The sequence below is a fragment of the Microcebus murinus genome, chromosome 3, assembly GCF_040939455.1.
Source record: "Microcebus murinus isolate Inina chromosome 3, M.murinus_Inina_mat1.0, whole genome shotgun sequence".
NCBI classification, from domain to species: Eukaryota; Metazoa; Chordata; class Mammalia; order Primates; family Cheirogaleidae; genus Microcebus; species Microcebus murinus.
In genome coordinates, this window is record NC_134106.1 from 61,369,638 (window position 1) to 61,395,921 (window position 26,284).

The window sequence follows — 26,284 nt, forward strand, 5'->3', positions numbered from 1 at the left end:
TACAGGTGTGAGCCACCGCGCTCGGCCAGCCCCGGAGTATCTTACCACTAGGTCCGGGGAGCCTGAGAATCTGCATTCTGGACACACTCCCATGTCACGCTGCTGCTGCACTCTGGCAGTCCCCCCATTTGGGGAGCCACTGGGTTGCGGACGGAACGGAGTCAAGGAGGCCGACAGGAAGCTGTGCCCTCTCCAGCCAGACAGGACCAGAGCCCGCAGCAGGGCAGGGCCACAGGGACGGAAGGGAGGATGTGCGCTGAGAGGCACTTCTGAGCGGTGGGCCACTGGCAGGGCGCCCAGGTGGTTGTGGGAGTATGAGGGACAGGGAGGGTTCTAGACTGACTGGCTTCTAGCTTGAGGGACTGAGGGGAAGGATTCAGAGGTGGGAACCCAGGAGGCACACAGCTTTGAGGGTAGGGGAGAAGGGTTCGGTTTGGACAGGCTGAGTTTGAAGAGCTGTAGAATCCTCTGGAGGGGGTTGTCAATAAGCGATTGATCACTCTAGCCCGGCTCAGGTGAGCTCTTGGGACCATGGGAATGTGGAGTTGAAAGTAATCCCACAGAGCTGGTAGCTGACATTGTGGGACACGAACCAGGTGCCTAGGGAGAGAACATGAATTGCAAAAAGAAGAGCAAGAACCACAGGACTGTGGAAAATTCTACAGGCTTGTGAGTCTTGTTAGGAGAGCCTCAACCCTGAGGCAGACCCCTCGGTCTGTGATTCCCAATCTTTAGAGACTGGTACAGGGAATCCACTCAGGAAAGGAAACACAGGATAGAGTGGAGTGCCAGAGGGAGCTGAAGGTGTCCTGAGTCCCCCAGACGACCGCCCAGGGGTTAGGAGGTTGTGCCAAGTGGCAGCAGGTGAGTAGGGCACAGGGATTTGTTTCCCAGGTACTGAGGCATTTCCCTTTAGCTTTTATCAATCCCAGGCTTGTGCCAGACAAGGCACAACTGCACCCATTTTGGGGACACTGCACGGATGTCCCAAGCATACCCAGGGGCAGCGGCAGCAGGGCCTGAGGAGGGAGGTGTGGACAGAGGAGGCCACTGCCATTCTTGGTATGGTTCTCACTCCAGGAGCAGGGCTGCAGCTGGGCTCACTCTGGGCAGCTTATAAGGCCTGGTGTGAGTTCTGTTTATGTGAGTGCAGCATAAAAGGAACAAATCCACCAGCGCAGAGGCTGTTGCCACTGGAGTCCTTTTGCATACATTTTTCAAATGGTAATTCTCTCTGCCCACCCCTCCTTCCCCACCCCCCAAGGCGATTTATTGAAAAAAACACCTTATATGGTAATATTGCTAACACACCGTCAGCTGGCCTTTTTAGGGACTCTGTTTAAAGAAGATCCGCCTCTGGGGTTTTATATTGCTCTGGTATTTATGCCAAAGACACACCAGCCCTCGGTCACCGGGAGAAGAACCTCTCATCCCCTCGGTGAGTAAGTACTGCACGGCTCCTGCTGCCTCTTCCTTTCTGGGGCTGCCTGGCCTCCTGGGTGCGGGAGGCGCCTCCAGATTGGCCTGGCCTCTGTGACGCTGGTCCAGGTCACACGTCAAGGCTCCTGGTGCGCAGTGGTGTCTGTAAGCACACTGCTGCCTGCCAGGAGAAGGCATGTCTGGCCTTGGGGTGTCCTGGAGCAGGGGCATCTTGGAACTGCTCCCTGCCCTCAGACTGGGGGGGCGGCTGGGCTACAACCCCTATGGTCTCCACTTGCCCTGCTCCCTGGGCTCCCAGTGCAGAGTGACATCCTGACGTCCTTTGTCATGGGTCAGAATGTCTGGGAGGCTGTTTTAGGGGAGCAGATACTTTGCAGAAAAACAGCTTCATTTTCAGGGTATTTGAATCAAAGCCAACCATGGTCCCCCTGTCCATGAGCCGTGGGGCCATGAGATGTCTGTATTGGGAGTGGGAGGGTATTTTCTTCAGTTCCCTGTGGATCTCTCTGTCCTCTGATTTGTGCTTGGCTCAGGCGGACGGAGACTCTTCTCAGTCTGAAGTCTCCAGGGTCATTGAGGGATGGGGAAAGTCACACTTGCCCTGTGCCATCATGAGGTTTTAGGGCTAAAAGGAACTTGGGGCCATCTAATTCGTCCTCCTCTGATGAGAACACTGAGGCCTACAGAAGTTAAACCATTCATCCCAAGGCTCACTCCCAGCTGTGAAACCACCTGCCTGTGTCATTGTCACCCCCCTCCCCAACACACACAGACACACATACATGAAGAATTAAGAGGAAGATGAGACCAAGGGGCACCTTCCACTTTTATGATCAGGACATTGTAGCATCTCTTTCCAGCTGGTGCAGGCTGGTGTAGTGGTGCAGGCCTTGGAGGCAGACTGCCAGGCTGCCAAAGTTACTGGTGACCTCAATTTCCTCACCTGTAAAATGGGAGTAATGATACTAATGTCTACTCGGCAGTGGGTTGTGAGGATTAAATGAGAGAATGCATGCATAAAGCACCCAAGGCTGTCAGGGCCTGGCCCTGAGTTCTCAAACTTTAAGAGTCACTTGGAAGGCTCGTTGGAAACAGAGATGGCCTCCACCCCACCCCAGATTCTGGTTCAGTAGGCCGGGGTGGGGCCCGGTTATTTGCATTTCTAGCAAGCTCTGGGGTGATGCTGAGGCTGCTGGTTGGGACTTGCACTTTGCACAGGGAGGCTCGAGGTGCTCACTTGTGCTATTTGGATGTGGGTGTGGACTTTGAAACTAGTTGGGCTGAAAAGAGGCAGAGCTTCCTGTGACAGAGATGGACAGGTACTGGAGAAACTGCAATGAGTGGTGACAATCTACATGCCAGGCCTGAGAAACCAGGATGAGCAGTGTGACGGCATGCTCTTGGGGCAAGATTTCTTTCCTCCTTCTCTTAGTTCATTCTACCAACACTTATTGAGCACTTATTATGTGCCAGGCACAGTCCCTGTTCTTTAGGGACAGTGTGGGGACTTCGACAGTCACTGGAAGAGATGGATAAACAAGTGAGAACCATGGAGTAGACAAGTATATGAGAGGGGTAAGGAGGAGCCCTCACCCACCCCAGGAGTTATCAGGGAAGGCTTCCTGGTGGAAGGGGTGCCCAAGCTGGGTCCTGAAGTACGGTGGTCCTGGTAAAGAGGAAGCATGGCCTTTGGGACTCAAGTAGCTCGATTCCACTGAGATTAGTTTGCAAGGCAGAAAGTGGGGAGAACTAAATTCAGAGGAGTGGGCGGGGCTGGATTACAAGGGCTTTATCAGCTAAAGGATCAGACAATGTCGGGGGCGGGGCAGGCAAGGAAGGGTTTTAATGTAGAGCGTGACTGCAAGTGATTTGTCCTTTGGAGGGACTGCTTTGGCAGCTGCGAGGAGAGTGGGCTGGAAGAGGGCAAGAGCACTACTGCCGTGTGCAGTGGCCCTGAGCTGGTGGCACTGGTGACACTGGTGCTGTGGAGGCAGAATCAAGACGGGCTGGTGATTGGTTGGGAGGGCAAACGGAGGCACCAGCGTGTCAGGCCCCAGGGTGAGTGGCAGGTGGCCCCAGAGTTTCGGATGGCAATTCCAGGTAGTGATGAGGACAGCAGTCCTGGAGGTGATGAGCTGAGATGCAGGAGGGGACATGCCGACGGCTGCAGGGCAGGGTCTGCAGATGGGGCTGGAGCTCAGGAGAGGGGTCTGGACTGGACTGAGCCGGTGCAGTGAATGGGAGGCCAGGTAAGAGCCAGAAGAGCAGGCACCAAGGGCAGATTCCTGAGGATCAGAAATGCTACTAATCAGGCCCTTTGCGGTGGCTCACGCCTGTAATCCTAGTACTCTGGGAGGCCAAGGCAGGTGGATCACTCAAGGGCAGGAGTTCGAGACCAGCCTGAGCAAGGCCGAGACCCTGTCTATACTAAAAATAGAAATAAATTAGCCAAACAACTAAAAATATCATATAGAAAAATTAGTTGGGCATGGTGGCACATGCCTATAGTCCCAGCTACTTGGGAGGCTGAGGCAGGAGGATCATTTGAGCCCAGGAGTTTAAGGTTGCTGTGAGCTAGGCTGACACATGGCAACACATGGCCCAGGCAACACAATATAGCCAGACTCTGTCTCAAAAAAAAAAAGAAATGCTACTAACCAGAGTTGTTTTTAGTTGAATTAATGTATATGAACCCAGTAAAGATATCCTGAAGTTACAGTTAATTAGAGCAGCTGTTAGAATTTTCCACCGTGGCAGTGTTTTCATGAAGTGATTGCTGTCTGCCAAGTTTGCTGGTGTGTGTGTGTGTGTGTGTGTGTGTGTGTGTGTGTGTGTGTGTGTGTGTAGGAAGATAATAATAGATAGGCAGCAGCTTACATGTCATTTGAAGGCCTCACCCAAAAAATATGTCCCCAAATATTATTTGAAATATCACCATCTGAGAGGCCTTCCTTTTAGGGCTAAAACTTTCCACTAAAATGAAAATGTCTTTGGGAATTGGCATGAATTCAACCTTCAGTAGTCACTGATTTGTGAAATAGATCATTCAATTCCTTCCAACATGACAGGCTTCATCTTGGGAGTAAGTTTTGATGAAACTTACTTAAGAGATTAATAAGAATTATCAGTAGTATTATTATTTTGCCCTTTATAATAGGGGTTGACAAACTTTTCTGTAGAGGCCCAGATAGTAAATATTTGAAGCTTCGGTGGCCTGAAGCTCTCTGTCACAACTACTCAATTCTGCTATTGTAACAAAAGCAGCCATAAAAAAAAAGAAAGAAAGAAAAAAGCAGCCATATATAATATGTAAATGAAAGGGCATGGCTGTATTTCAATACAACTTTATTTATAGACACTGAGATTTAAACTTCATGTAATCTTCATGGGTCATGGACTATTATTATTATTTTGCTTTTTTCCCAATCATTTAAAAATATAAAGCTGGGCACAGTGGTTCACTCCTATAATCCCAGCACTTTGAAAGGCTGAAGCAGGAGGATCCCTTGAGGCTAGGAGTTCAAGACCAGCCTAGAGAACATAGCAAGACCATGTCTGTACAAAAAATTAAAAAATTAGCCAGGCATGTTGGTACACACCTGTAGTCCCAACTACTTGGGAGGCTGAGGCGGAAGGATCACTTGACTCCAGGAGTTGGAGGTTGCAGTGAGCTAAGATCATGTCATTGCACTCTAGCCAGATAACAGACAGAAAGCCTGTCTCTTAAAAAAACAAAAATGTAAAAATCATTCTTACCTGTGGGGCCATACAAAAACAGACCTGAGTTTGCCTATCCTGATTTATAGTTTATGCAGCACTTTCATTTCCATTATTTCATTTGATTCATCATCTCATGAAATAGATATTATCTTTTCCATTTCATAGCAGAGGAAACTGAGGGCTAGAGAGGGACACATGGACTGGGCTGAGGAAGGGGTGATACCAGGAGGGAGAAGAGCAAAGAAAAAAGAAGTGGGAGGAACCCTAGAGCCAAACTTGCCTGCCTCAGAGTGATGGGGAGGGTGGATTTTAACACCTTTGTCCTCACATGGTGTTGGGGGTGGTCAGGGAGAGGGCAAATTATTTGCACTCATTATGTCTTTGGTTTTTGGCCACCTTTGGAGGATGAAATAAAAGCTGCACTTCTAACTCAGTGAGCTCCTCAATGAAGCCCAGATGTAGTACGCGCTTTAAGAGCCAGAACAATTCGCTCAGCTTCCTGCTAGGGCAAAGCGGTTGTGACCCCAGGAAACCACAGTGACTTTGGCTCTGGTTCAGCTGACATGCTCCAGTCGAGCCACAAATTACCAGAAAGCAGCTGAGGAAGGTTTAGAATTTCTCCCCGCAGGAGAGGTTCCAGGAGTCTGGCTCCAGGGTAAAGCCCTTCTTCCTGGGGCAGCTAGGGACTCCTCAGGCTCCTCAGCCAGCCCTCCCCCTGCCTTCAAACAAACAGATTTAAAGCCACCTGAAGTGCTGCAGAGTGACGTTGTTGACAGCTTGAAGTTGCTTTGTGACTTGTGTCAGCTGCTGCTTTGCTTGGGAAACAAAAAGTCCGATGCTGTCTCTCTTTCCTTGTGTGGGGAACTGGGCGGGTGGGCGGACAAAAGGGCTCATTTAGAAGCCAGACAAGCTTGAACTATGACTCACATATAAGAGAGGGGGGACCCTAGAGCGAGGCAGTCACAGAGGTACAGCTTTGCCTCTTGGCCACCTTCTTGCTTTCCAGGTGGTTTTCCCCTCCGGGTGGACCACCTGCTAGATCAGGGCAGGGGCTGCTTGCCAGCCAGGTTGAAGAGAAAACTGCCCATGTGGTTGTAAATCAGGCCAGTGTGACCAAGCCATCTTGAGACTGGACTGTGGGAATTTGGGGATCCCAGGTCTGGGAGGGGCCACTCAATGGTGGGATTGCCATTCAGCATTCATCTTAATCCACGTTTGCTGCTACAAAAGAATGTGGAGACTGGGTTGTTTAAAAACAATAGAAATTTATTTCTCAGGCCAGACATGGTGGTTCACGCCTGTAATCCTAGCCCTCTGGGAGGCCAAGACAGGAGGATTGCATGAGCTCAGGAGTTCAAGACCAGCCTGAGCAAAAGCGAGGCCCCGTCTCTACAAAATAGAAAAAAAAAAAAAATTAGCCAGGTGTGGTGATGGGCATCTGTAGTCTCAGCTATTTGGGAGGCTGGAGCAAGAGGCTCACTTTAGCCTGGGAGTTTCAGGTCTCAGTGAGGTATGATGATGCACTGCAGTCTAGCCAAGGCAACAGAGCAAGACTCTGCCTCAGGCAAAAAAGAAAGAAATTTATTTCTCAAAGTTCTGGAGGCTGGAAAGTCCAAGATCAAGGCACCAGCAGCTTCAGTGTCTGGGGAGAGCCCAGTCTCTGCTTCCAAGATGTGTCCTCATGTGGCCGCAGGGCAAGGGGGGGGGGGCATTTTCACTTTAATGATAAACACACTCCCAAGATAACAGCATTAATCCATTTGTGAGGAAGAGCTCTCATGGCTTAATCACCTTTTAAAGGCCCCAACTCTTAATACTGTTACAATGGCCATTAAATTTCATCATAAGTTTTGGAGGGGACAAACATTGAAACCATAGCACCTACTATGCGCTGAATACTGAGTTAGGTGCTGGGACTAAGAGTAAATCCAGACATGGTCCTGGCATGGGAGGGGCTCAAAGGTTCATAGTGAGAAAAGAACATAGACCCTTTTGTTTTAGGGCTTTTGCTGCCAAAAGCTCCAGAGAAACAGATAGGACAAAGGAAAATACCAAACATGGAGAAGTTATGACAGTTATGACAGTTTCCCTAAGGTCCAGGAAGGCACATGCTCAGGCTTTGGAACCTGTCGCAGTTGATGCCAGACCTGTCTCTCCTGGCCTCTTCCCAGAGAGGAGATCTCTGGCTAAGTTGTTCACCTTCTCTGAGGCTTGGTTTCCAAATCTATAAAATGGAATTAAAGATATCTTCTCTCAGGGCATTTTTGAGGATTAAGTAGATAATAAATACAGAGGATCTCAAATTTCTTTAGTTAAAAATACATTTTTACCAACAATGGAAACATTGAACATACTTCTATCTTTCTCCTAACAAAGAAACTTGCACCTTTTCCATTACATGAAATATTTTGCTTTCTTCATTGCATGGAGATTTCTGGCAATTACTTTACAAACCTATGTATGTATTTATTTTTTATTATTATTTTTCTTTCTTTTTTTCCTTTCCCTTCATGGGAACAAGAAGAAACAAACCAATTTATGTATTCTTCAATAACTTTTTTTGACATTAAGATTGTTTCTGATTTTGAGCACTTTAAACAAAGCTATGTTAAACAGACTCTTCGCCAAATATTTTACTCACTCAAGAGTGTTCCACAAGGATAAATTCTCAGAAGTACTTTTGTCAAGTCAAAAGATAAGTGCATTTTCAAGGCTTTTGATAAGTATTTTAGAATTTCGCTGCAGAAAAATAGGACAACTTGACACTCACCAGCAGTGCGTGTGAGCCCATTTCTCTATACCTTTGCCAGCAAGAGTGGCCCCAAGAACTAGACACAGCAATCCGGCCAGGGCTGGGGGTAAACTTTATTCTGGCCAGAGCACACTGTTGACAGTCAAAGGACATCCGGTCACAGGTGCTGAACAAGAGCTTTCATACTTTGATTATTCAAATCCACATGTAGGACTTCATATTTACCCTATGAAATTATTTATTTAATTATTTTTGAGACAGAGTCTTGCTCTGTCACCTGGGCTACAGTACAGTGGCATCATCATAGCTCACTGTAACCTCAAACTCCTGGGCTCAAGAGATCCTCCTGTGTCAGCCTTCCAAGTAGCTAGGACTACAGGCGTGTGCCACCACACACTGCTAAATTTTTGTTTCTGTTTCATAGAAATGGTGTCTTGCTCTTGCTCAGGCTGGTCTTGAACTCCTGGCCTCAAGTGATCCTACCTTCTTAGCCTCCCAGAGTGCTGGAATTACAGGCGTAGTAATCCACTGCACCCAGCCTATCCCATCAAATTTAATCTTGTTCGACTCAGCTCATTTTCTCTGCCTTTTGTGATCTTGGATTTTGATTCTTCCATCCAACATATTTATTTATTTATTTTTATTGTTTATTGTTTTTGAGACAGAGTCTCACTTTGTTGCCCAGGCTAGAGTGAGTGCCGTGGCATCAGCCTAGCTCACAGCAACCTCAAACTCCTGGGCTCAAACGATCCTTTTGCCTCAGCCTCCTGAGTAGCTGGGACTACAGGCAAGTGCCACTATGCCCAGCTAATTTTTTCTATATATATATTAGTTGTCCAGCTAATTTCTTTCTATTTTTAGTAGAGACAGGGTCTCCCTCTTGCTCAGGCTGGTTTCAAACTCCTGACCTTGAGCGATCCACCAGCCTCGGCTTCCCAGAGTGCTAGGATTCATCCAACATATTTAATATTACTCTCTCCCAGCTCCATTTTATCTCAAAATTTGATCAGCCTGTGCTCTGTATTTTCATCCAATTCATCTATATAAAGGTCATATAAGAAAGAATCAAGAGGCCAGGCGTGGTTTCTCACGCCTGTAGTCTTAGCACTCTGGGAAGCCAAGGTGAAAGGATTGCTTGAAGCCAGGAATTCAAAACCAGCCCTGAGCAAAAAGAAGACCTCATCTCTACAAAACATAGAAAAATTAGCCAACTGTGCACATGTAGTCCTAGGAACTCGTGAGGCTAAAGCAAAAGGATCACTTGAACCCAGGAGTTTGAGATTGCAGTGAGCTAGGATGACACCTCTGCACTCCAGCCCAAGCAAGAGGAGTAAGACTCTGTCTCAAAAAAGAAAAGAAAAAAGAACAAAAGTGGAGCCCTGAGACATATTGTTGCCTCCAGGTTGACATTGACATTGTCATTGACCCATTAATTAACACCTTTCAGTGACAGCAACTCAGTCAGCTGTATATAAGCCTAATTGTATCATTGCTCAGCCACATGGTTTATCAATAGGAATATCCTATTCTGGGCCTTGTGGTCTGGATTAGAGAGCTTTTCTCAGCAGAACGGTTTAGAAATCTTTCCATGTTAGTCCAAGGCAGTTAGACGTGCCGTGCCTTGCTCTTAACTGCAGTACAGTATTCCATAATCTGGACATTTGGGTAGTCTCCAGCTGGGCCTTGTTTCTCTAGTTAAAAAACATCAGTTTTCCCACACTTTTGCCAATACCTATTATAAAACTTTGAATTGTAACAACATGAAGGGTGGAAATGGTTTTATTTGATTTCCATTTCTTTGATAACTAGCGAGGCTGAACATCTTTTTGCGTAGTTGGATGTTTGCATTTCCCTTTCTGTCAATTATCTATTCATAGTCTTTGTTTTTCTTTTGGGCTATTTACGTCTTTCTTATTGACTTGTAGGACCCCTTTATATATTGTAAATAATAATCCTTTGTTAGGTATCTAGCAAAGTTTTCCAACTCTTTTCCTAACCTTCAAGTCTTTTAGTGATTCCATTGGAGGAAGCTTAGCAGCCATTTCAGATCTTTAAAGGCAGGGGGTTAGCTTGCCAGGGCTGCAGTGACAAAGTACCACGCACTGGGGGCTTTAACAACAGAAATTAATTTTCTCACAGTTCTAGAGACAGTGAGAAGGGGGCCATCTGCAAGCTGTCAGAGGGTTGGTTTCTTTTGTGGCCTCTCTCCTTGGCGTGTAGATGGCCACCTCCTCCTGTATCCACGTGGCCGACCCTCTGCATGCACCTGTGCCCTAATTCCCTCTTCTCATGAAGACACTCATCCGATTGGAGCAGTCACACTGGACACCAGCCATATTGGATTTATCTCGTTTAAACTTAATTACCTCTTTAAAGACCCTCTCTTCAAATGCATTCTGAGGTACTAGGGGTTAGGACGTCAACAAGAATTTGGGGGAGATACAGTTAATTCCATTAACAGCAGGGGAAGAGGAAAGAGGCCCAACTGCCAGAGGGGGGGAGGCCAGGTTCACACCTGTCCTTCCTGGAAGTGGGCCGTGGTTGCAGGGGAGGTGAGGCCCCCAAACCAAGAAACTGTCTCCAGCATGATTCGACAAGTGACTGACTAGTTCTCTTCTCTCCCTGCCCCCAAGGTGCTCTAGCCCCCAGTTCACTCAGCCGCCCTCGCCATGTGTGAAGAGGAGACCACCGCGCTTGTGTGTGACAATGGCTCTGGCCTGTGCAAGGCGGGCTTCGCGGGAGATGATGCCCCCAGGGCTGTCTTCCCCTCCATCGTGGGCCGCCCTCGCCACCAGGTGTGTGCTCCCCTGGATCCTGGGCTTTGGGCCAGTAGGAGTAAGCGCTGCACTGTGGAGACTGTGCTGAGCTCTGTGTGTGTGTGTGTGTGTGTGTGTGTGCGCGCACGCGCATGTGTGTCCACGCTGGGGATGGGGAGCCCTTTTGTGATTAACTGATAGAGCAGGACCCATTAAATAGAAATATCCAGGGCCAAAACTGATATCCAAGCCGGGCGCGGTGGCTCACGCCTGTAATCCTAGCACTTTGGGAGGCTGAGGCAGGCGGATTGCTCAAGGTCAGGAGTTCGAAACCAGCCTGAGCGAGACCCTGTCTCTACCAAAAATAGAAAGAAATTAATTGACCAACTAAAAATATATATATCAAAAAATTAGCCGAGCATGGTGGCGCATGCCTGTAGTCCCAGCTACTCGGGAGGCTGAGGCAGTAGGATAGCTGAGCCCAGGAGATTGAGGTTGCTGGGTTGCTGTGAGCTAGGCTGATGCCACGGCACTCACTCTAGCCTGGGCAACAAAGTGAGACTCTGCCTCAAAAAAAAAAAAAAAAAAAACCTGATATCCATCAGGCAGACAATGATGGTATCATGTCTGGCTTAAATTTTAGGGGTTGCTAGGCTTGGAAAAATTAAAACATATGCAATTGAACAAGCCCCTTGCTTTTAGGAAATTTATACTCTGTAAAGAGACACACACACCCAACTTGAAATCACGGGCTGTTATAGAGGCAAAGTATCTCACCAGAAGAGCATGAAAGAGGGAGGGATGGCCAGGCGCGGTGGCTCACGCCTGTAATCCTAGCACTCTGGGAGGCTGAGGTGGGCAGATTGCTCGAGGTCAGGAGTTCGAAACCGGCCTGAGCAAGAGTGAGACCCTGTCTCTATTATAAATAGAAAGAAATTAATTGGCCAACTAATATATATAGAAAAAATTAGCCGGGTATGGTGGTGCATGCCTGTAGTCCCAGATACTCGGGAGGCTGAGGCAGGAGGATCACTTGAGCCCAGGAGTTTGAGGTTGCTGTGAGCTAGGCTGACGCCACGGCACTCACTCTAGCCTGGGCAACAAAGCGAGACTCTGTCTCAAAAAAAAAAAGAGGAAGGGATTAAGTGTGAACAGAGGGACTTGGGAAGGAGAAAAAGGAATGCTTGAGAAGGAGGAGGATTGCAGCAGGTGGAGAGAATAGCATGAACAGGGATTTGGAGATGTCAAAGTGCAAGCACAGGGGATATGCAATTGTGTGTGTGTGTGTATGTGTGTGTGTGTGTACACGTGTGTGTTTGTGTTAAGGTGAAGGGAAGAAGTCTATGGAGGGGCCCTGTTTTCTCCCAGAAAATGATGTTGTTTTAGGAGAGAGAAGAGAGTCCAACCCACAAGAAGTTGTCCACCTTCTCTTCCTGTCACCTGCACACTGGCTGGTATCTGCTCCATCCTTGGTTCCTGCTATCCTGTCTCCAGGAGAAGAAAATCTCTTTTCCCCATCCTCCTCCTCCTTCAGAGACCTTCCAATGCCCGGAGCCCTCTGCTGACCCCCTTCCCCCTCCTCCTCCTTTGCGTTGCAGGGTGTAATGGTGGGTATGGGCCAGAAAGACAGCTACGTGGGGGACGAGGCGCAGAGCAAGAGAGGGATCCTCACTCTCAAATACCCCATTGAACACGGCATCATCACCAACTGGGATGACATGGAGAAGGTATCTGTGGACTCCCCTTCAGTGAGCTTGTTTCAAGGATGATATGCCATCATGAGCCTCATACTGCATAGGCCACTGTGCCCTGTCAACTCTTCCTCTAAAATGTTCCTCGCATCCTTCTTTCCATCCTTTCCAGCCCCCTGACCATTTCTCCAACCCAGGCTGCCAGCCCTGGACTATCGCAATGGCTTTCTGGCTGTCTCCAGCTCCATCCACCCAATTAATCAATTGGGTGCTTCCACACAGCTGCAAAGCTTATCTTTCTGAACACAGCTTAGCTCAGGTCATTTGCCTCCTCAGGTTCCTAACTCCCTGTCCTGGGATCTGAGGACCTGCCCTACCCAGTCCCTAGCTTCATCCTTTCCTGCAGTGTTTGCTCAGGGTTGTGACTGCCCCTTCTTTAACCACTTCGGTATGGTGCTCACCGCAGCGAAGCCTTGCCCACAGCCGGCACTCACAGTCCACAGGCACGATAGTGTGTGCTGTGCATTGACGACGAATCCGTTTTGCTCCTGTGTGATGAGGAAAGCTTTAAAGCACTGAAAGCTTGTTTGACTTTACAGGCAGCTTTGCTTGTAATGTAAATCAGAATAGGTAACATATACATCTATGTTTTCATTACTTTATTTTTATTTTTTTTTTATTTTATTTTTTTTACACAAACGGGGAGTGTAAATTACGTTATTTTTAAATGTTCACAATTTTATTTTGATAAATGAAAAGTTAGAAAAGTCACCTCACAGCTATTGGCTAAAGTCAACACTCGGTTCATCTATGGCTATGGACTATAGTCGACGCTCATACCGAAGTGGTTAAAATGCTAATGCTGCCTCCAGAGAGGCAGATAGCTCTCTCTCCATTACATTGTCCCCATCTTGACTTCAGATAGGTGCTCTGATGCTAGATTATTATGATGATTCTCTAATGAAAATTTTAAGTAGGACTCCCTAGGGGTTTCTAGAAGGTTTTTTTGTTCAAGAACAAAAAAGGGGAGATAAATTTTAAAAGGTAGAGTTCATAATAAACAAAGTCATGTGTGCAAAATTCCAATGGAGCCTTTCTAATATTCTTTTTGATTAATTTTTCTGACAGTTGACTGAGCAATGATTGTTTTTTGAAATGTAATAGAGGGCTTACTTAGCAGACTGCAACCAGAAATGTTGATTTGAAATCTGTAATTCACGTATACATTTCTCTAAATCCAGATTCAGTCACTCTGGATGTGAGATACACACTGCACATATGATACAGCCAGACACCATGGTTCATGCCTGTAGTCCCAGCTACTTGGGAGGCTGAAGTGGCAGGATTGCTTGAGCCCAGGAGTTTGAGGTTGCAGTGAGCTAAGATGATGCCACTGCACTCTAGCCTGGGCAACAGAGTGAGACCTTGTCTCAGTAAACAAACAAATAAATAACTAAATGTATATGAAATAAATAATAACAATAATAAATTTAAAAATACAAAAAGACAAAAGATTAGAAAGAAGAAAAAAAGCCAAAATGTTAGCTATTTGTCATTAGGTAGGTGATGGAAATATGGGAGATTTTTATTTCTATTAAAAAGATTTTTCTAATTTTTAAAATTATCAACATCTTCAACTTTTAAAGTACTTTATTAAAAAACTCCCCAAAATAAAATGAAGTGCAGAAGTTTGGGCCCAACACCTAAAACCACTGATCCAGTGGGTCTGGGGTAGAGCCTACAAACCTGCACCCATAGCAGTGATCCCAGGGGACCCTGAGACAGGGCGTCTGGAAAGCACAGCCTAGAAACACAGCATCCCCTACTCAGGGCCAGTTGCCGTCCTTCATGCTCCTGTGAAACCTGCACAGTCCAGGGCTCTGCTTGTGCCATGTCCTCTGCGTCAGGTGCCCTTCACAGCCTCTGGAAACCTTCCTTTGCCCACTGAAATCCCCCAGAAAATGATTTTCTCCTGCCTCTTCCTTCATGTAAAATGTGGTTTGTGTCTTTGTGGTTTCTGTATCTTTTTGACTGCCTTTCTCCCCTCCGGACTTTGAAACCAAGAACCAGGTGCCATGTCTGATTCATATCCATCCTCACCACATTTGGCACCAGCCTAGAGGGAAGCCACGGTCCATAAGAACATGGGTCCGATGGAATCAAATGGCACTGTGCCCCACCTCTGGGGAACCCAGAGCCCCATGTCCCTGCCACTCTTTGCCGAGTCCCTCTGAAAGAAAGACTCCTTTTTGGTCATCCCGGATCACTGAAGAGGGAACTGAACACAGAGGGGGGAAAACATAACTTCCTCCAAAGCAGTGGTTCTTAACTGAGAGGATTTGCTTCCCAAAGCACAATGGGTAATGTCTGGAGATGTTTTTTTAAGATACTTTTTAATTTTTTATTATGGGTATATAATAGGTATATATCTCTATAGGGTACATGTGATGCTTTGACACAAGCATATAGTGTGAACTAATCAAATCAGGGTAATTGGGGTATCTATGACCTCAGGCATTTATCATTTCTTTGTGTTAGGAACATTCTAATACCACTCTTTTAGTTATTTTGAAGTATACCCTAACTTATTGTTGATCATGGTCACTTTGCTGTGCATGTTGTTCATTCTATCTACCTAACTATACTTCTGCACCCATTTACCACCCCCACTGTATCCCCCTCTCCCTGATACCCTTCCCAGCCTCTGGTAAACATCATTCTACGCTCTGTCTCCATGAGATCAATCATTTTTAATAATGAGCTCCCACATATGAGTGAGAACATGCGAGATTTGTCTTCCTGCGCTTGGCTTGTTAGAACTAACATGATGTTCTCCAGTTTCTGGAGACATTATTGATTGTCACAACTGAAGAGGTGCTAATAGCACCTAGTGGGAGGAGAGCAGGGATACTGCTAAATATCCCATAATGCCTAGGTCAGCCCCCCACGACAAAGAATTATCCAACCTGAGATGCCACAGTGCTGAGGTTGAGAAACCCTGCTTTAGAGCCCCAGCCTGGTCAATAAGAAACAGTGAGATCTGAGCGAGAGGGGATCAGTCAGGTTCCCAGCAGGAGACAGCGTACACTCCGCCCGGGGTTTGAAATCGATGAAAGGAAGGTCTGCTTACAGAGGTGTGAGCGGGGTTAAGGCAACCAGAAAGAGGTGCTGAGGCTCCCATGCACCAGCAACAGTGGGAGCTTTCACACCCTTAAGCCTGAAGGGGTGAGGCGGGTCAGTGTCACTGGAGCCCTGGAAGAGGGGCCGCCCAACAGGAGCTGTGCTGGTGGAGGGCCACACCATTGCAGGAGAAATACCCTCTCTCCTCTCACTCTCCTCCCACTCTCCAGTCTCCTGCTGGTATCTTCCCTCCTCCAAACATAGCCAGAAGCCAGAAAGCAATGAGCACTGAGTGATGCCCTATGCTCGGCCCCAAGAGCACAAAACAGAGGAGGGAAACTTAAAGGGAAATAATCAACACAAAGCATATTGACCCCAGGTCTGAGTCCTGCCTGGGACTCAGGCAGAAAGTTGAGAAGAATACCCTTTAAATGTCAACCAGAAATTCCTAGGGCTAAGGGTTCTCCCCTCTAGATCCAGCACAGTCCTGTCTAACATGGTACCACACTCCCCCAGCATGGGAATGTCACTCAAACTCTGCTGGACTCATCTGGCTTTTGTCTCAACCAGATCTGGCACCACTCCTTCTACAATGAACTGCGTGTAGCACCTGAAGAGCACCCCACCCTACTCACGGAGGCTCCCCTAAATCCCAAGGCCAACAGGGAGAAGATGACCCAGGTAAGAGGCTGGAAGGCCTGAGCACCAGCACAAGAATGCAACAAGGATGCTTGGCCAGATACTTTCTCCTCTTCATACATTAACGCGATAGAATTCTGTGAGGACCTGCTATGTGCATAGTCCATGCCAGGATGAATGGAAGGTCGGCATGGGATAAAGAAGTATCAAGTTGGCATAATTCTTGTCCTTAATAAGATTGCAAACTACTCTGTAGGCCAAGACGTGCTGTGATTTTTGTCAAATAATCCTTTATTCTTCATTGTCCTTTCAGATCATGTTTGAAACCTTCAATGTCCCTGCTATGTACGTTGCCATTCAAGCTGTGCTCTCCCTCTATGCCTCTGGCCGCACGACAGGTAAGTAGACCTGTAATTTGTTCCTTTTCTCACTTCAGGGGAAATAGAGGAAAGCTGGGCTCCAGCAGAGGCTCCTGCTCAGAAGAATCAAAGGAACAAAGTTCAGGGACTTGGCATAGTAAAGTGCTCAGGGAAACAGAGGCAACTTCAAAGTAAAAAGTAATCTTTAGCAGGGACTTGACAGCTTCTAGAAACATTGTTCAAACATTCATTCCTTATGTATTCATTGATTTATCCATTCATTAATTCATCCATGAAATATTTTCCAGCACTCCCCACAATGCGCAAAACACAGTACCAGGCCTTGAGCATACACTGACAAATAAGACAGACCTACCATTATGCAGCTAACCATTTGGGGGAGGGGGTGCGTGCAACAGTAAAAGAAAATTTCACTGCAGATGATAAGAACAGTGAAGGGGAAATACATGACATGTACAGTTTTGTATCCTGCACTTTGCACTTGATTTTTTTTGTAGAAAACGTCATATTTAATGACCACATGGCAGTCATTGTATGATGGTTTCATAATTTATTTATTATGCCATTTCTCTTTTGCTAGACCTTTAAGTTGTCTCTTAAAATATGCAGTGATTAAGATATTTGCATATGAGTAAGTTACTGGTTTCTGGGTATTTGTTTTGCATCTGGCCCTTCTTGAACCATCTAATTAGGTTTAGTGGTCTCTTATTTGATTCTCTTGGGTCTTCTACATATAAAACCACATCATCTGCAAACAATGATAATTCTGTTTCCTTTTGGTAGTAATGCCTCTTATTTCTATTTTCTGCCTTATTACATTGGCTAGAACATCCAGGACGATATTATATAATAATGGTGATATTCTAGTGTTTTCCTATCAATTATGACATGACCATTAGACCAAGAAAGATTTTCCACATTGAAAAATCTTACTTCCTTTCATGGCTTAAAGTTTCATCAGTAGGAAATGTTAATTTTTTTTCAAATTGGCTGTTTTTCATAGCCCCTTCCAGACCTGATTATATGTATATATGTGTTAATTTTATGCCTAAAGGATGTGTAAACTATTCAATCTCACTTAAAGAATATGTGGTCTAGATTAATGCAAATTGACAAGTATGCATAAGAAAAAACAGAGACATTTTACTTGCTTTCGAGAGGCTTACCATCTCTTTTGGGAGGAAAAAAATTAACATACACAAAAAATAAGAAATCTGGCCGGGCGCGGTGGCTCACGCCTGTAATCCTAGCTCTCTGGGAGGCCGAGGTGGGCGGATTGCTCAAGGTCAGGAGTTCAAAACCAGCCTGAGCAAGAGCGAGACCCCGTCTCTACTATAAATAGAAAGAAATTAATTGGCCAACTGATATGTATATAAAAAATTAGCCGGGCATGGTGGCGCATGCCTGTAGTCCCAGCTACTCGGGAGGCTGAGGCAGAAGGATCGCTGGAGCCCAGGAGTGTGAGGTTGCTGTGAGCTAGGCTGACGCCACGGCACTCACTCTAGCCTGGACAACAAAGCGAGACTCTGTCTCAAAAAAAAAATAAAAAAATAAAAATAAAAAAATAAAAAAAAAAAATAATAAGAAATCTGATTGATAATTCTCAGGATGGGTGAATTTTAACTGATAAAGAAAAACATGGTAGTTGAATGGCATTGGTAATAGGCCCCAGAAAGAGACAGATGAAAGACAATAATGAGCTTTTCCTAGGTCCTGTCCTCTGTCCACAGGCATCGTCTTGGATTCAGGGGATGGTGTCACCCACAATGTCCCCATCTATGAGGGCTATGCTCTGCCCCATGCCATCATGCGCCTTGACCTGGCTGGCCGCGACCTCACGGACTACCTCATGAAGATCCTCACAGAGAGAGGCTATTCCTTTGTGACCACAGGTATCCAGCCCCATTCCTGATTCTGACTTGAGCTCAGAACCAGATCTGATTTAGGACCAGAAGTTCTCAGGACTGATGAAAATTCTATGGTCCTGTGTCCTCAGACTTCCTTGGTATAGACCAGGAGACCCCAAGCTAGAGCTGGGCCCCTGGATAAGACCAGATAATCAAGGCAGCCTTTAAGGAGGAAAGTTCCTGATCAAGATGCCCTGGGGAGAGGACCTGGCTCAGGCCTAGTTGCCTAAGCAGCACTCTGCTGAGCCTACCTTTACCCCCATAGGAAACAGCTACCTCTGTTCACGTCCTCGCCGGGATCAGGCTAGTTTGCGCAAGGCTGACTGGTAGGAAAGAGGGGGTGATGTGTTTCATTACCTAGGGGTGCCCATGGCTTATCTGAGGACAAGTGGAGTAAGTGAGGTCTAAGGGGAAGGTGTCATGTGGCCCATCTAGGCAAGAGGAGTGTTTAGGTTAGGGCCTTTCTAGAGTCTGTAAGATCACAACCTATAAGTCTGAGTCTAGACCAGAAAGGTGTCCTGGAAGGCCTGCGGCTTTGTCAGAAATCACATGCAAAGTCTTTCCTGGGAATTAAGATTTTGAACTCCCACTTTAGAAAGAGGAGTGGAAAAATTAACGTGGGATAGAGAGACCCTTGAACTTCTTCTGGGGCAATTCTATCAGCATCCTAAGACTGAATCCAAAGTAGATGTAAGAAGGAGTTTTTTATGGAGATCAAAATGGGACATCCAAACTAACAGAGCTGAGTATCCATCTGCTGTCACTTCTGCTCCTTCTAGCCGAGCGAGAAATTGTGCGAGACATCAAGGAGAAGCTGTGCTATGTGGCCCTGGATTTTGAGAATGAGATGGCCACAGCAGCATCCTCTTCCTCCCTGGAGAAGAGCTATGAGCTGCCAGACGGGCAGGTCATCACCATTGGCAATGAGCGCTTCCGCTGCCCCGAGACCCTCTTCCAGCCTTCCTTCATTGGTGACGTACCTGCTGAGCGCTTGATTAATCAGGAGGGCAGGGTGGAGAAGTGGGTGTGGGGTGGAAAGAGAAACACCAGGAGTCATGGACACTTTGTTTATTATTTATACATACCCACCTTTTCCTGGGAAGGACCAAAAATATAGAAACAATTCTACTAGGGAAAATCTAATTTTAAATAAAAGGGGAAGGAAATCAAGACATAGGAAAAGCAGGATGGGGAATATAACATGAGGCTAAGAATGAGGTTAAAACAGAAAAAAATTTCAGACAGTAGTGTAGCAAGTTCAGTTTGTACTTTAAGAAGATTCTTCTACCTACAGCATGGAGTGACATTGCATGGACAAAAGACTGGAAGCAGGGAGGTCAAGCAGGTGGCAAGAGCTGGTTTGGCACACAGGGCCTTTCACTAGCTACCAGGCTATGGTAGCTAGATGTTAACCTGTAGGCGATGGGGCGCTGTTAGACATGACATGATGGGTATATCCATAAAATGGACTATTATTCCGAATGAAAGAGAACGAAGCATTGATATGGGTTATGTCATCGATGGACCTTGAAAACATTACTCTAAGTGAAAGGACTCAGACACAAAAGACCACATAGCATATGATTCCAAACTCTTCTATGAAACATCCAGAATAGGCAAATCTTCTAGGGCTAGAAAGTAGATTAGTTGTTACCTAGGGCTGGGGCAGCAGTGGAGGGTAAAATAGGAATAACTGCTGATGGGGTTTCCTTTTGGGGTGCTAAAAGTGTTCTAAAATTAGGCCGGGCACGGTGGCTCACGCCTGTAATCCTAGCACTCTGAGAGGCCAAGGCAGGTGGATCACTCAAGGTCAAGAGTTCAAAACCAGCCTGAGTAAGAGAGAAACCCCATCTCTACTAAAAATAGAAAGAAATTAATTGGACAACTAAAAACATATAGAAAAAATTAGCTGGGCGTGGTGGCGCATGCCTGTATTCCTAGTTACTCGGGAGGCTGAGGCAGTAGTAGGATCGCTTGAGCCCAGGAGTTTGAGGTTGCTGTGAGCTTGGCTGATGCCATGGCACTCTAGCCTGGGCAGCAGAGTAAGACTCTGCCTCAAAAAAAAAAAAAGTTCTAAAATTAGATTGTGGTGATGGTTCCACAACTTGTGGATCTACTAGAATCTACTGAACTGTATACTTTAAAAAGGTTAATTTTGAGCCGGGCGCGGTGGCTCACGCCTGTAATCCTAGCACTCTGGGAGGCTGAGGCGGGCGGATTGTTCGAGGTCAGGAGTTCGAAACCAGCCTGAGCAAGAGCGAGACCCTGTCTCTACTATAAATAGAAATTAATTGGCCAACTAATATATCTAAAAAAAAAAAAAAAAAATTAGCCGGGCATGGTGGCGCATGCGTGTAGTCCCAGCTACTCGGGAGGCTGAGGCAGAAGGATTACTTGAGCCCAGGAGTTTGAGGTTGCTGTGAGCTAGGCTGACGCCACGGCACTCACTAAGCCTGGGCAACAAGTGAGACTCTGTCTCAAAAAAAAAATAAAAAATAAAAAAAAAAAAATAAATCGAATGTTTATAGCAGCACAATTCATAATTGCAAGGCTGTGGAAACAGCCCAAGTGCCCATCAATCCAAGAATGGATTAATAAAATGTGGTATATGTACACCATGGAGTACTATTCAGCTCTAAGAAACAATGGTGATATAGTACATCTTATATTTTCCTGGTTAGAGCTGGAACCCATACTACTAAGTGAAGTATCCCAAGAATGGAAAAACAAGCACCAGATATATTCTCCAGCAAACTGGTATTAACTGAGTAGCACCTAAGTGGTCACATAGGTGCTACAGTAATAGGGTATTGGGCAGGTGGGAGGGGGGAGGGGGCGGGTATATACATACATAGTGAGTGAGATGTGCACCATCTGGGGGATGGTCATGATGGAGACTCAGACTTTTGGGGGGAGGGGGGGAAATGGGCATTTATTGAAACCTTAAAATCTGTACCCCCATAATATGCCAAAATAAAAAAAATAATTAAAAAATAAATAAATAAAAATAAAAAGGTTAATTTTATGGTAGGTGAATTATATCTCAACAAAGCTATGGAAAAAAAGATGATGGGATTAAAGTGTTCCTTTAGAAATAGTGTGGGCAACAGTGTGAAAGACCAGTTACAATGGGGGAAACTAAAGGCAGGGCCATGACCAAGTAGGGGGTCTGATCTTATAATCCTTTTGGGAGATATTAAGGGTCTGAACTAGGGTAGTTGCAACAACAGAAGAAGGGTCATTTGAAGAGCTGGAGGTGTAAGTATTCATGAAGTGTTGACTAGATATTGTGATCTCCACTAGGCATGGAGTCTGCTGGAATTCACGAGACAACCTACAATTCCATCATGAAGTGTGACATTGACATCCGTAAGGACCTATATGCCAACAACGTCCTCTCTGGGGGCACCACCATGTACCCTGGCATTGCTGACAGGATGCAGAAGGAGATCACAGCCCTGGCCCCCAGTACCATGAAGATCAAGGTGGGTCTTGTCCCAGTTCCCTCTATCCTGTTCTTTGTACAAAGACCTGCCTACCTGAGAGATAGATGCTCAGGGCCAGGTTGCCAGGCCCAGGAGCTCACTGCTCTAGTAGGTTTGGTACCGTCCTGGACTGGAGCCAGTTTCATCTTGGGGGATTATGATCCTTGGACACTGATGAACTGGAGACATGCTTAGCATGGGATCTCAAACTTAGTCACCTGGCTGTCAAATGAGAAGGGGTTGAAAGAATTTGGGATGAAGAGACTATTGAGGGGGTGGAGGGAGGAAATCCTAGGGTGGAAAATAGAAGGGAAGAAAAGAAGGAGGTCACATGATAGCATCTTTAAACTTTAAAAGGACTTGAGGCCAGGCGCGGTGGCTCACGCCTGTAATCCTAGCTCTCTGGGAGGCCGAGGCGGGCAGATTGCTCGAGGTCAGGAGTTCAAAACTAGCCTGAGCAAGAGTGAGACCCCGTCTCTACTATAAAAAGAAAGAAACTAATTGGCCAACTAATATATATATAGAAAAAATTAGCCGGGCATGGTGGCGCATGCCTGTAGTCCCAGCTACTCGGGAGGCTGAGACAGAAGGATCGCTTGAGCCCAGGAGTTTGAGGTTGCTGTGAGCTAGGCTGACGCCACGGCACTCACTCTAGCCTAGGCAACAAAGCGAGACTCTGTCTCAAAAAAAAAATAAAATAAAATAAATAAAATAAAAGGACTTGAATGTTACCCTAGAGGAGGGTAAAATTTCCAAGGAGAGGACATTTGGCCCTAAGCCTTGATTCCTGGACATCCTCTGATCTACTGTCCCATCTTAGCTGCGGCCTTCCCCACACCACTTCCCAGGAGGGCATTTGGCATTTCACCTCCTAGGCCTTGGCAGGATGAGAGCTTCTCCCAGCCTTTGGTCTTCACACAAGCATTCAGACCTTTTTAGGGCTTCTAGGGACTCCACTGCTACCAGGTTGAAAGAACTGGGAATAGAAATAACAAATTAGATCAAAGTTACAAAGTCTCACAGTAAAGCCAGCCTCTGGGGAGCAGGCCTGAGGTGAGGAAGTGTGTTCTCTGTCGGTATTCTAAGAACCTTCTTCACATGGGAAGGCTGCCCCAGGCCTTTCCCCTACCCATCACAGGGAAGCAGAGCAGGCCACCAGGAAACTGGGGAGAACCTGTGGCTCCCCTCACCCAGAGCCACAGAGCAGTGTGTTCACTGAGGCCCGCCCTATGGTGAGCATTGCACTAGGCCTGAGGCTTTCTGCCAGAACTGTGTGTCAGGATACCAAACCTGCCTCACCCCCAGATTCTGGTTCAACAGGTGTGAGCTGCCCCCACCACCTACACTGATAACCAACCACCAATGATCTGGTGCATTTCCCAGTTCATGAGCCATTTGTCTGAGCTTAGCAGCATGTGCTAGCCTTTGCTGAGTTTAGGGTCTCATTAACAGACACCGTCAATGGGAGGCAACCTAAATAAGACAAGAGGAGGAGAAAGGGACCCCAAGTGAGGGAAGCAGAATGAACAAAGGTGCCCAGGGGAGTGTGTGCTCATACAAGCACCCTAAGCAAATTGGACAGCAGGATTTGTGCAGAGGAATTGAGGGGGATGAGGTGAGCCTCAAAGTCATAGAAGAAGAGATTTAGGGTGGGCATGGGGTTGAGATTTAGAAACAAAAGCCTAGGACAGGCCAGAGTTTTCTTACAATCAGAAGTGCCCAGCAATTAAACCTGTTACCTTCCTAGTAGCTGTACATTCCCAGTCCTTGAAACATCTGTTCAAGGAGCATCTGGGTGACTTTTGTCAGCCTGAAAAATAACTTCCTTCTTCTTTTTTTTTTTTTTTTTGGAGACAGTCTCACTCTGTTGCCTGGGCTAGAGTGCCGTGTTATCAGCCTAGATCACAGCAACCTCAAATTCCTGGGCTCAAGTGATCCTTCTGCCTCAGCCTCCCGAGTAGCTGGGACTACAGGCATGCGCCACCATGCCCGGCTAATGTTTTATATATATATTTTTAGTTGTCCAATTAATTTATTTCTATTTTTAGTAGAGACAGGGGTCTCGCTTAGGCTGGTCTCAAATTCCTGAGCTCAAAGGATCCTCCCACCTTGGCCTCCCAGAGTGCTAGGATTACAGGGGTGAGCCACTGCACCTGGCCTGAAAGATCCTTCTTATTCTGCAATTCTATGGTCTCTGCAATTTAGGAAATATATAGAGAGATTCTAAGGAGACAAAAAAATCAATTTATAGTCTGGTTTGCTCTAGCACCGAATTCTTAGACCCTTCAGAAACTTGGACATTAGTAGAAGAATCATTCTTCTAGACCTACTTTTAGGTGGAGTTCAAAGTTGTTTGACATGACAACCAAATTCTAAAGGCCAAGCCCAGGACTCCTAGTGGAAAGGAGGCACAATGTATGCATGAATTTAAGAACTTCTCAGTCATAATTGGCCATTGACAGATAAAGCTCAGAGCAGAATTTGGGGAGACTGGTTTAGACTCAGGAACAGAGGAAGCCCAGTCCAAACTGCCCATGCATCCAAATTTCAGGCAAGAACAGAACGGGGCTCCCCTTTAGATGTTTGTATGGGTCAGGTTTTGCTGAATAATAGTCCTGAAATCTCAGGGCACATAACAATAAGCATGTAATGCTCATGCATCTGCAGGTCAGCTGGGAGTCAGCTGATTAAGGTCAGGCTTGGATAAGCAGCCCTGTTTCAACTGCAAGTCCAGACAGCTCAGGTCAAGTCCACGTCTCTCACTATGGGGCCCAGGCTGAAGGGCTAGCAGCTCCTCAAGGGCAGCTCTTCTCATGAAGATGACAGAGGTGCAAGAGAGCGTGCCCAAGTGCACAAGCGCATTTCAAGTCCCTGTTTGTGTGATTTCTGCTAACATCCCATTGGCCAAAGCAAACACATGGCCCAGCCCAAAGTCGCAGGGTAGAGCAATGCACTCTTCCCATGGAGGAGCAAAGGCAGGGGTGGGGGCATGAAGATTTCAAGCAATAATCTAATCTCTACGATGTGTATCCTGCCCGTTTCTGACTATGGAGGCTGTGCTTCTCCAGGACAGCCTGGCAGCACGGCAGGTTAATTCCTGGGCCACTTTGTCTTTTATCCTTGGGGACTGATTGTGATTCACCACATTTGCTCTTTGCAGATTATTGCTCCCCCAGAGCGGAAGTACTCGGTCTGGATTGGGGGCTCCATCCTGGCCTCTCTCTCCACCTTCCAGCAGATGTGGATCAGCAAGCCCGAGTACGACGAAGCAGGGCCTTCCATCGTCCACAGGAAGTGTTTCTAAGTCAGAGCAGCCTCTCTGAGGGTCCGCTCGAGACTGCTCTGTTACCAGTCATGAAACATTAAAACCTGCAAGCCTGACTTCTCTGCGTGGGGCTCTTTCTTTGCAGGGCTGGGGCTCATACACAGTGCTAAGGACTTTTCACACATTTTTTTTCTTTTATCATTTCTTTTTTGGCCTCCTAGTGAATCACTGAATTTTGTTTTTTAATATTTATTTTCACACATTATTTCTAATCCACATAATGACCTGTGAGGTAGGTCATATTATTACCATGTTACAAAGGAGGAAATTGAGCTCAGGAAAGTGAGGGACTTGCTGAAGATCACACAGAACCAAGATGAAAATTCAAGTGTATGTGACTCCAAAGCTGGTGCTGCTTCTACTACACCATCTTGTCTTATTTCCCCGACATGAGTAAGAATGAAGACAAGATGACTCTTTGGGGGGTTCAGAAACACGGGCTTTCTGTGATGTAAGTCCTTGTATTCAAGGGTAATACACTAGAAGAGGTGAATACAAAGAGTCATGACACAGGGCTTACAGGATGTGACATAGGAGTAGTCAAACACGATGTTGTTGTGACTTACATGAACGAAGGTCATAGTGGGCTTAAGATCTCTATGAGGTCCTTTGTCATTGAGGATTAGGTTGTATTTCCAAAATTAATTAAGAAAGGATTAATCCTCTTAGGAAGGGTATTTTCTCTCCTTCCCTCTCCTCTTCCTCCTTCTCTTCCTTCCTCCTTCCCTTCTTATTTATTTCTCCCTACCCCCTGCCCTTGGTCAATTCTGTTTAATTTTACAAGTACTTACTGAATGTTTGCTATCTAGAATTGCTGGGTAAGGCCACAAGGGATTAGTGCTCCCCACAAAGATGATTCCTGCCCATCAGGGTCTCCCTGCATAAAGGCAGAGATAGACACATACGTACAAGACAATGATACAAGGTAAAATATAAGCACCCACAAAGTACTAAGAGAAACTAGGGCATAATAATAATAGCTAACATTTATTGAGTGCTTACAATATGCTAGGTACTGGGTTAAGAGCTTTACATGGATTTCTTTGTTTAATCCTCACCAAAAACCCAT

The 26,284-nt window shown here is 46.3% G+C and overlaps 1 protein-coding gene across 1 annotated transcript; it reads left to right on the top strand.

The window, feature by feature from the left end:
• The first annotated feature begins 1,388 nt into the window (after positions 1-1,388).
• Positions 1,389-25,271, top strand: ACTG2 (actin gamma 2, smooth muscle). Its single transcript, XM_012788665.3, has 9 exons — positions 1,389-1,438; positions 10,546-10,707; positions 12,267-12,395; positions 16,050-16,160; positions 16,432-16,516; positions 18,229-18,390; positions 19,185-19,376; positions 21,709-21,890; positions 25,051-25,271. Exons 2-9 carry the CDS (start codon positions 10,582-10,584, stop codon positions 25,192-25,194), a joined length of 1,131 nt encoding a protein of 376 aa, XP_012644119.2. The 5' UTR covers positions 1,389-1,438; positions 10,546-10,581; the 3' UTR covers positions 25,195-25,271.
• Positions 25,272-26,284: the final 1,013 nt, after the last annotated feature.

What these genes read in the sequence shown, in the direction of transcription:
- ACTG2 (XM_012788665.3), top strand. Translation starts at nt 10,582, where the DNA reads ATGTGTGAAGAGGAGACCACCGCGCTTGTGTGTGACAATGGCTCTGGC. An exon ending in TGGGCCGCCCTCGCCACCAG is followed by an intron (nt 10,708 to 12,266) that starts GTGTGTGCTCCC and finishes TTTGCGTTGCAG; the next exon opens with GGTGTAATGGTGGGTATGGG. An exon ending in ACTGGGATGACATGGAGAAG is followed by an intron (nt 12,396 to 16,049) that starts GTATCTGTGGAC and finishes TGTCTCAACCAG; the next exon opens with ATCTGGCACCACTCCTTCTA.